A 10,266-nucleotide genomic window follows, 5' to 3' on the forward strand; every position below is an offset into this window, starting at 1 on the left:
TACCGTAAGTGTGCATTCGTCAAAGTAACTGACGAAAGTAAATTAGTAAGTTATTAATCAATAGATGTAACCGCTCAATTAGCCATATCAGTTATTATGTACGTTGTTATTAACATTGAATATCACCATTATATGTATAATTACGTTTGTAATCGACCTCGAGGAATGTTAATGAAGTGAGTAGGCCATTCCGATTGTATTTTTACTTTTACATTTTCGTAATTGTATCCAATAATTCAAATTGAAAATCCAAAATTATGGCTTGGGCTTAAGACGTAATTGAGGCCCATGTCTAATTGTTCAAATCAGACTGCAGCTCCGTGATCGAGATTTTGTGGTGTCAGACTCTCAAGTTTTGAATGGTCAGCTCCCTTCCTGCTTTGTAACTCAGTTTGACTATGTCTGCTGCTTCTGCAACCGCTGTAGCAGCCTACATATCTAGACTAAACTGTACCAGTCTCACCCACGTACCCGTTTGGAGGAGCCCTTCTTCTCTAAGACCACAGCCGTCTCTTACTCGCATCTTCTTCAAAATCCCATGTGGATTTTCCCAGCAAAGCTCGGTCCTCACTGGATTCAGACGTCTTTCCCCTGTTATGCAATGGCAGGACTGCACGTAATTTCCATCTCTCCTTGCTTTGAGAATATTGATTCTTGTTTGTTTATTTACAACGATTGTCGGAAAGTAATTTGTTCTATTTGGTAATTCATGTGGTTATGAGGATCTTCAATGATTAGTCAGAACCCATATCAGCGAATATTTACTGATTCTTTTGTTGCTTCATCGAGTTACAGTTTAATATATTTTGATTTGAGGGTCTAGACTTCATATATCTGATTTTGTTGCAATCAACTCCTTCAGTGTAGTCTATTCTTATAGGTTGCTTCTCAATCGATTAGGAATGCACGATGGTTTTTATATTGTAAGTGCTTAAATGATTAATGACCCGTCTGTGTTTTATCATGTTGGTGCTTCTTATGATGGTTTATATCTCTTACTCAGAATGTAGTAGTCAAGGTAACCATAGATAATGTTAATGGAGTTCTTGAATGAGGTCTATTCGACTAGCATGTATGTTCTACTAATGTCTAGACAATGTACTTAAATGCAGAGTAAAGACGGAAATTGATGTGCCTATTTCAGTTGCATATGATTGTTACTCTGATCGTGAGGCAATTCCCCAATGGATGCCCTTTATTTCTACGGTAAAGGTACTAAACAAGTCTCTCAACACTAGTTTGGTGACCTTCAATTATATTGAAATAAACTTGTGTTTGATCCATAAAATTGTTTATTTGAAAAACATAGGTATTAGAAGACAAGCCTGATCTATCACGATGGTCGCTTAAGTATAGAGCTTTTGGGCGTGATATTGAATTCTCATGGCTTGCTCGAAATATGCAGGTAAGAACCATATACCATGCTTAAAACTCAAAATTCTTTGTTTCCCTTTCATAATATGCACACCTATCATCAGAACTAAGCGATTTTTTTTGTGGTTGACAATACTAAGCAGTTGTATAATGTATTCTAACAATGCTCTCTTTCAAACTATGGTTCAATTATTTTCATGCAGCCAACCCGAAATCAGAAAATCCACTGGAGATCTCTGGAAGGTCTTCCTAACAGGTGTGAAGAAGAGAAACATTAGCTGAACTGTGTACTAGTAGCTATAGGTCAAGTGTGTGCATTTAAGTCTTTATATGTGCTGAAAAAAAATGCATATTAGATATAATTTGCTTTGCTGTTATGACATTAATGCTAGAGCTTATGATAGAACATCTTATCGTATTGAGGTATTAGGTTAAAAATTATTGAAGGGAATATGTGAAGTCAGTTACTGGAAACAAATTCATATAAATTTGTTCTGGTTCAAAGTGCACCAGGAGCTTAAATGTCCGTACCATCCCTAACAAGCTCAATCACCATATTGTACTATTTTAGGTTTATCTTATATATAAGACTCAGAAATCACAGGATGGAGATATGTACTTCAGTTTTCAAAGAGTCCGCAACATTCATTATAAAGTATGTCACAAGATGATGTTATGCCCTTGTTATTTACGCTATAACATGGAAAATTATAACACTGAGCGTGATGTTTCTTATTAGGTATAACATAAACAATAGACTAAGTTTCTGTGTTTTGTTGATATCAGAATTTTGATATACTGATTTACTTGCATGGCAGAGGCGCTGTTCGTTTTTATCCAAAAGGTTCATCGTCATGCATAGTAGAAGTGAGGCTGCTTTCTTCTATATTGAATTTGAATTGCTCACAATTATATTTATATTGTTATGGATCTTCTGTATCCATCAGTTCCAATCAATGACAGATAGGCAGTGTTTAGTGCATTCAATCGGGCATATGAAGGCCATTCAATTGATGCTGCTCAGATCATTGATTTTCAGTTTGATTATTTGAAATACATTTCTATGCCCCTGGCCATCAATTGAACAGCCCGATGTCTTTTCGTCTAAAGTAACATCAGTGGTGTCACTGACTTGGTTTTCCTGTTCTGGCCTTTTCTGAGGAAGAACTAGGAAAAATACACTTCTATTTCTTAGTCTCTGTCGGGTAGCTCAAATTGTTTCTTTTTGTTTTTCTCTTTCAGCTAACCGTCTCTTATGAAGTTCCTGCAATTTTGGTTCCAGTGGCATCAGTAAGTACTCTAGCTACAGATAACATATCAGACTCCATGTAATGCAAGTTATATGACATAGGATACTAGCAACCCTCTCTCTAACTCCTAATGACATTTAACAAAAAGAAAAAGGAAAAATAAACTTTAGATAGAGGGAGAGAGGGAGAGGGCTAATATCAAATAAATTGACAGTTTGTCATCAGAATCAGACTTCTGCAACCGTAGATTTGTTTGATATTCTTACTAAGATAATTTTAGATGATGAAATATTGAAATGTGCCTTTCTGATAATAATACATTACTACAGTAGGAAATGACAAGAAATGGAGAATGTCTAAACACTAAAGGAAATGTACACTTGTTATGTGGCTTGATTGCATCGCATAAAGAAATATAGCAAATGTTGTTTGTTCGAAGCAGTCCCTCATTTTGATTCGTATGGCATGTTCCAGGCACTGCAACCTTTTACTGAAAGTTTACTTGCACGCGGCTTGGAAAGGTTTGCAACATTTGCGAAAAGCTACAAATCGGACTCAACTGTTTGATGTTACATATGGTAACTGAACTTGTAAACGGGTGATCATTTTAATGTGCAGTGATTGCCATAGATTCATTTAACATGGCAAATTAATATTTCCAATGGAATCTGATTTTTCACCAAGGCAAACAAGTGGCTTCATTTCATTAATGATCTACCAGAGAGCTGCCATTTTACTGTGTTATACATACGACAGAATATTATCAAGAATACATCATTTCTTTTTTCAATACTCTTGTAGTTCTTGTTGCTCAGATTGTTGGATCACCAAAGGCTTAGCCAAATACTTGAGCTACCAAGGCGTAACCGCAACTGTAGTTGGTCTTATGCAACACGCTGAAAGAACATGACTGTTTTTGTAGCGATAGATATGATCTTTCTATAAAACGAAAGAACTGATGATGGATGAGTAGTCTGTGCCCCAAAACAGTTTAGAGTTGAGAAAACTAACAGAGTCACTAGCAAGCTCGTCCAGTGCGGAATACATGTTGCTGGTTAGGTTAGCCAAGCTTCGAAAAGTAAATGCCTCTTTGGGGATGAAAAAAAAAGCTAAAAAGATCTCAGATATTAATGATGACAATGTACATAGATACAAATCAGTGGATCTACAACAGATGGACAATCTATGGACTGCTGACGATAAGAATGCCTCAACATACGGCTTTTACAACACAACCTGCATCCGCCTCCCCATTCTTATGTATATGTACATCAAATCCTGAGCTGAGCTCACTGGGCCAGGCGAAGATGAGAAACTGAAACACCGACAAAACTGGTAGCTGCCATCTCATAAATGAAGCAGCCAAAACAATGTATGAACACTCTCTTGACAAGAAGACATTTATCAGAGAAGTTGAATGTGCAATCAGCCACTGCTGTCCAACAAGTTCCTCAGGCTACAAAGGGCCTCCGCAGAGAGGCTGCAACACCTATATCTTCGTTCCCGAGGCGGTGATAATGGTTCCCGCTGATCAAGAGAAGAGAAGCACACAACAATCACTGTAAGATTATCAAACGTGTTGAGGCGAAGAGCCTCCATGACTAGATCCTTGGCACACTGCTCTGGGTCATCATGCCGCCGCAGCCCACGGCGAACAAGGCTAACTGCATGCTGACTTGACATCACATCCCAGATCCCATCACACCCTATAATGAGAAACTCATCTTCCTCTGTTAAATCCATCCTTCGGAACTCTGGTTCAGCTATAAGGGGTGAAGCAGAACCACGAGGAAACTTCATGTCCCAGTCACCTAAGGCTCGGGAAACTGATAAGACACCATTCAGATACCCATCATCAACATATCCCCCCAGTTCTTCAACTCTCTTGCGTTCAGAGGGATAAATTGGCCTATGGTCTTGGGACATATCAATTGCCTCTCCCTTCCTGCAGAGAACAGCTCGACAATCACCAGCATTGGCTACTATCAAAAGCCTGAAAAAAAAAAAAAAAAAAAAAAAGGAAAACAAGTTCAATCACAAGTGGAAGAGAATTAAAAGTAGATAATGGACATATATACAGGAACTAATGCCACACAGCCCAAGTTGAATCAAATGAGATATCGACCTCTTCTTCTTGAGAAACTAATAAAGAAACACTGACAGAGTAAAATGACAGCAGATGATTGTAAGGATTTGGTTATTATCTAATTACAGACTACGTCAACGAAATAGTCTTTTCCTTTTGGTACAGTAAGAAGGGAAGTAAGAGAATTCTAAGCAGATATATACCTTCCAAAGATCATAGCAGTTAGTGCTGTTGTCCCAGATGAACTGCTTACGCTGCAGTCATCTGCCAATGCAAGGTCTACCTGATGAAATGCGTTACTTAGAGTAGTCTCCAGCTCCTCTAAGAAAATCTTATTAACCTCAGAAGCTCGGGGAAAATTGACATCATCAAACAAGAGTCTCATCACATTTTTTCGAACATAAGCTGCTGCTTCAGGTCCTCCATGTCCATCAAATACCTATACAACATGTCCAATTAAAGTAAGCTTCAAAATCATGTTTTATTCAAAAAAAAAAAAAAAGTAAAAGCTTAAAAACTAGAAACCAGAGTAAGTTTATTACAATGGCAAACTCAGAAATATCATTACCCCATAAAAAGCACTTGGGGTGGGAAAACTAAAGAGCGATCCCAAGTGTGAAGATAGATCATCTATCAGTATATGTTCATCTTCCATGTATCTACGGGGTCCAATGTCAGCGAAGCTACCAGAACGGAGCCTGGGAAAGAATTCCTGGTCAGCCGTCTCATGAGCCAAGTCTGAAACTTTATCTGCCGGTTTACCATCCTGAAAAGAAGTAATAGAAAAAGATCAATACATGTTAGGCACTTTAAACTAGTTAGATTGCACCCGGAAGCATTATTTCTAATTAGCAGCAGTTCAAACTTCAAGTTCAATTTTGATCAAATCTTATAACACTGAGGGAAGTATTATGCTGACAATAATATTTGGATTAAGAGTTTATAAAGCTGAAACATGAGCCAAATGCCCAGATTTCAAGTACTTAAACCTCAGATACTATCATCAACATTTTGATGACTACACAGATTGTTTCTAATAGATTGCTCCTTTGCCAAATAATAAAAGCACATATTCATCAACACAATTCTCTTTTTTGGGACCCCAGAAAGCAAATGATCCAACAGAGTTTCAACTGAAAACTATCAGGGTCGACATAATGATGACTAAACACAACATCATTCTTATTTTCACCTAACCCTTTTTGAGTGATGCAATCATATTTTATTACATCTACCCGAATCATTGACAAGGTACCTGACAAAGAATCAAATTAACCTTTACCTTGTAAAAACTATCTTTGCATTGGTAAGAACGATTATCATGTCTATTAATTTGTTACTTTTCTATCTGTAATTGAACTGATCCAAGACTCTTTTTTATCTTAAACCAAGTCAGCAATCCAAAACAACCCAGGCCTACTGTTAAGCAAAACATCAAACCCAGATAGTAACTAACTAACCCAGATAGGAGATCAAATAATCACAAAAGAAGACAACTATTGAAGATCAGAAATTATAAAACTCACAGGTTGGGCAGCAGGGGAAACCGACTCCAGAGGGCGAGTTGGGTCAAACAAAGTCTTCGGAGAAATCGATGCAACTACATCTTCAACAACCTCATGAACGTTCATCCCTTTACCAAACACCTCAACGTTCTGCTGACACATGATCTTAGTTTCTGCCACCATTTTCACTCACAAACATACCACAAACTAATCCCACTACACAATTTCTCAAACTTGAACAACTCGAACAACACAACTTTTACCGACGACCAGGTGATTCGTATATTTGTCTCGCGGCTTCTAGAGAGGAGTTGGATGAAATGGGTTGAAAAATTTGGAGGAGTTTGGGTTGAGCTCGCTTTTATATGAAACAAAAGGTGACCGGGTACCGGTGGCGTTGTTAGGTCCGGGTACACGTGTCGGCTTTCTGAGGCTTACTGTTGAGTGCACATGTTGAGGGGTGACTTGGCATGTTTGCGGACGCGTGACCCTTTGGACCATTTCCACGTAATTACAAAAACGCCCTTCCTCTTGTTTCCTCGACCTTCCTGGAAGGTGAGTGAGTTGTCCAACTAGTCGGGTTGACTTTTTGTACGGTGGGAATCGGGATATTTGAGGGGTAATCTGGACAATGTGTGGGACAGAGTTGTGATCTCGGCGTTCACGCTGACGGGTTGGTGACGAGAGCAATGAGAGACAGTTAGGAGTAGAAGGACGTGAATGCCCCTCGTTGGAGTAACATGCGTAGCTTCTTGAAATCGAACTTGTAAAACGCGCACGAGTAACGTTGCGCGGCAAAGTCAACACGGTAATTTGGACGCGTCAACGGTCTCTAGTCAAAAGGGTAACTCGTCCTTGCAAAGGTACAACTTATCCACACATTTGTTTGTGCATACGTGAACCTAGGCCGACAATCGATTATTCATACGCGGCAAGATAATCGATTATCCATTTCAGAATTATAAGAGAATCTTTAGATTTAGATTATCTAAAGCATGCATTTGTTTTACAATCTTAGCTTAGCATGTTTTGCACCTTAGAGGAGCCAGATTCGATAATTTGATTATCAACCTGCAAATGGTAGATAAGATGCAGATGATTGACTCATTAGCAGATACACTTTGGGACAAACCATTACCCACACCAAACTTTGGGGCAGACATACTTTTCATTACTATATAGAGATGAGTTATTGAGTTTATCTGGAAGACTCAATTTGGCAAGTGATGGACGCAAGTAGAATATAGTAATAGGACACGATATAGTTCACCTTCCGCCGTGGTCCTAGCTAATTATATATGCTTTTAAGGTAAAATTTTGTGTTTATCAATTGGCAAGTAGTAAATTCCTTTACGTAGGTTGACCCAAAAAGACCTTGCATGATTGCCTCGTGCCTTAAATAGAAGTAATCATTAGCATCACGGGAAGGAGTAGGACTATCTAGTCCTATCATATATTAATCAGGATCCTTGTACAGCTGGTTTGATTCTACTGGAAGTTTATGATTTACGTTCTAAATTCTTATCCAGGTGATCTAAACTGGTCTGGTTCGGTTAGGTACTTATGTCCAATTATTTGTGCCCTTAGTTTCAGCTGTCAAGATAATTAGCTAGGTAGCGTTTGGAACCTGGTGCTAGCTAACTCGAATTACTATATCCAAATCTCTACCATCAAAACAAAAAAGTTCTTTCCTAATATATAGTCGATTAGGTCCAGGGCTGCAGAATGCAGACACATATGATATGAATCTGTTTTAAATTTAGGGTAAAGTGGGTTTGGTGGTCCGACTGCTCGATCAATTAGTCACTAACCATACGTATATATGGTTCGAAATAAAATTCAATATGATGACGACTAAGACTCGGTAATTGCTAAATTAATCTGAGCCCTATCCTAGCTCCGTCCAAACTCCAAAGATTAACTGGTGGCGGATTCCCTGGCCCTAAACTTGCTTTGTTGATTGTTATTGTCATTCATTGTGTAGTGTAGCTAGGGTTCATGCGTGGTTGGCCTAGGCGCCTAGCCGATGTTCGAGAAGAATAAGATTCTTTGTTATGAAAGATTGCAGATACATAATATGAGTGTGACGTCTAGCTACGGTCTCTCCCTCGTTCACAACCCAATTGCAGTCGGGATGTTTATCCTTTTTTTTTTTTGATCAAATAAGATGCATTCATACGGAAGATGTTACAAGTGGTATGAATAATACAAGTAGGGCCACTAATAGACCATTTATAACAAATCTCAGACCGAGAGGCCTGAAAAATGATTTCCTAAAAGAGCTCCTAAATCTCCGGTACACCACGAGACAAGAAAATGATCATTAATACCAGAAGACTCGTCCGACAAATTGCCAACAAAGTTGGTAAGAAAGCGTCAGCATCCCAACGGGTAGCGGCTCTAACCCCATGAAGGACAAATGCTCGAGTCAACTCCGCCTCCTGATTAGTGAATACACGTGATAATTGCGGGTGTAAACCGTCATCACTATATCAGCGGTGTATTGTAATCAGCCCAAGCACGACCACAAAGGATCAAAATTATTCAAACACAGAAAAACTTAACAAGCAGACACAATAAGCAAATAAACTAGAGAGATACAGAAAACCTCATGGGTCAACGAGACCAGACCCAAAGCTGGAAAGGCCCAAAAGCCCCATCCGAGGCCCAGTCCAAGCTAGCCTTGGCCCAGACCCAAGAGCACCCCAACTTCTGCTACCATCAGCGACCCCCAAAGCCGACCCTCAACGCCTCTGCCCTACTATCGTCAGTTGATAATCTAGGCCAACACCCACCGGCCTACCTCGTCGCTACCGTCGAAGCATCCTTTTTTAGATCGGCAACCCACCTCACCTTGCTTCAACCAACCCCTAGGACATTTCACCAAAGACATCAGATCACCATAGATCCTCACCACAATCAGCTACATGCCCAGACTAGCCCGATCTGAACAAGAGAACTGTAATATCCCGGAATTTTGGTTTTCTATTTTTAAAAAGAAAATTATTTTGGGCCAATTACATAGAAGTCCACTTTCACACATTTTCTTCCACATAAATCCACCCAAACATTTTTACTCATATAAGTCCACCTAAGCCTAAATAAGGTTTTATATTAGGTATAGAGGTTGAACAAAATTACAGACTGTCATCTAAAAAAAAAAATTAGATTCTCCCCTTTATATTTACAAGAATGCCACTAGTATATAAAGTCAACAACCACTCTCATATCAGAAAAGTCTCCAGCCGACGTCCGGCGAGGTTTCCGACAGACCTCCGACGAGGTTTCCGACGATGACAAAAATTACTACTACCAGTTACAAAAGCTACTACCACCAGCTATAAAAGCTACTACCACCGCCTACAAAAGCTACTACCACCAGCCACAAAAGCTACTACCACCGCCTACAAAAGCTACTACTGTGAGGTTTCCGACGAACACAACAACTACTACCACCAACCACAAAATCTACTACCACCAGCTACAAAAGCTACTACCACCGCCTACAAAAGCTACTACTGTGAGGTTTTCGACGAACACAAAAGCTACTACCACCAGCCACAAAAGCTACTACCACTGTCGACAAAAGCTACTACTGTGAGGTTTCTGACGAACACAAAAACTACTACCACTAGCCACAAAAACTACTACCACCAACTACAAAAGCTACTACCACCGCCTACCGTCAACGTGTGAAAAAAATACTATCACAGTGTGAAAAATATACTATCACCGTGTCGAAAATATACTATTACTATGTTGAAAATGTATTATTCTACAATGATGCTGATACATAGTTACAGATCTCAATTTCATTCGTCTCATACACTATCAGAACACGATTTCGTGATTTCTCTTCCAGTAAATTTCTATTGAATTACAAATTCCAAACGAAGAGCGACATTAATACAGAACAACAGCCTAATCTTTGTTTACAAATTCTCAAAACAAACAAACAACTCCAACCAAATTACAATCGCATCTTACCAGAAATGTCACCTCCAAAGGAAGATCTGGATCTTCAAGCCGCCTTTAGATCTGGTACTTCTTG

The 10,266-nt window shown here is 39.1% G+C and overlaps 2 protein-coding genes across 3 annotated transcripts; one reads left to right on the top strand and one right to left on the bottom strand.

Moving 5' to 3' along the window:
• The first annotated feature begins 334 nt into the window (after nucleotides 1-334).
• On the top strand, nucleotides 335-3,336 carry LOC101297958. 2 transcript variants are annotated; one of them, XM_004288319.1, is made up of 7 exons: nucleotides 335-616; nucleotides 1,113-1,212; nucleotides 1,310-1,405; nucleotides 1,578-1,630; nucleotides 2,193-2,241; nucleotides 2,617-2,664; nucleotides 2,957-3,336. In XM_004288319.1, the coding sequence occupies exons 1-7, from the start codon at nucleotides 399-401 to the stop codon at nucleotides 3,041-3,043; spliced, it is 651 nt and encodes a 216-aa protein (XP_004288367.1). In that variant the 5' UTR covers nucleotides 335-398; the 3' UTR covers nucleotides 3,044-3,336. The 2 variants fall into 2 exon arrangements, with proteins under 2 accessions (XP_004288367.1, XP_004288366.1); XM_004288318.1 differs by having other exon boundaries at nucleotides 3,099-3,310.
• Nucleotides 3,337-3,724: 388 nt separating this feature from the next.
• On the bottom strand, nucleotides 3,725-6,398 carry LOC101295865 (probable protein phosphatase 2C 49-like). Its single transcript, XM_004289377.1, has 4 exons — nucleotides 6,237-6,398; nucleotides 5,279-5,476; nucleotides 4,914-5,149; nucleotides 3,725-4,617 (listed from the first exon to the last, which is right to left on the bottom strand). The coding sequence occupies exons 1-4, from the start codon at nucleotides 6,396-6,398 to the stop codon at nucleotides 4,050-4,052; spliced, it is 1,164 nt and encodes a 387-aa protein (XP_004289425.1). The 3' UTR covers nucleotides 3,725-4,049.
• Between the last annotated feature and the right edge of the window lie 3,868 nt (nucleotides 6,399-10,266).

Source organism: Fragaria vesca, linkage group LG1, assembly GCF_000184155.1.
Source record: "Fragaria vesca subsp. vesca linkage group LG1, FraVesHawaii_1.0, whole genome shotgun sequence".
NCBI classification, from domain to species: domain Eukaryota; kingdom Viridiplantae; phylum Streptophyta; class Magnoliopsida; order Rosales; family Rosaceae; genus Fragaria; species Fragaria vesca.

Bases quoted from the DNA above. Each gene is read 5' to 3' on its own strand.
- LOC101297958 (XM_004288318.1), top strand. From the start codon at position 399: ATGTCTGCTGCTTCTGCAACCGCTGTAGCAGCCTACATATCTAGACTA. The intron at 617-1,112 runs GTAATTTCCATC...ACTTAAATGCAG, and splicing joins ATGCAATGGCAGGACTGCAC to AGTAAAGACGGAAATTGATG. The intron at 1,406-1,577 runs GTAAGAACCATA...ATTTTCATGCAG, and splicing joins GGCTTGCTCGAAATATGCAG to CCAACCCGAAATCAGAAAAT.
- LOC101295865 (XM_004289377.1), bottom strand. From the start codon at position 6,398: ATGGTGGCAGAAACTAAGATCATGTGTCAGCAGAACGTTGAGGTGTTT. The intron at 5,477-6,236 runs GTGAGTTTTATA...ACTTCTTTTCAG, and splicing joins TTTCCCCTGCTGCCCAACCT to GATGGTAAACCGGCAGATAA. The intron at 4,618-4,913 runs GTATATATCTGC...TTTTTTTTTCAG, and splicing joins ACTGCTATGATCTTTGGAAG to GCTTTTGATAGTAGCCAATG.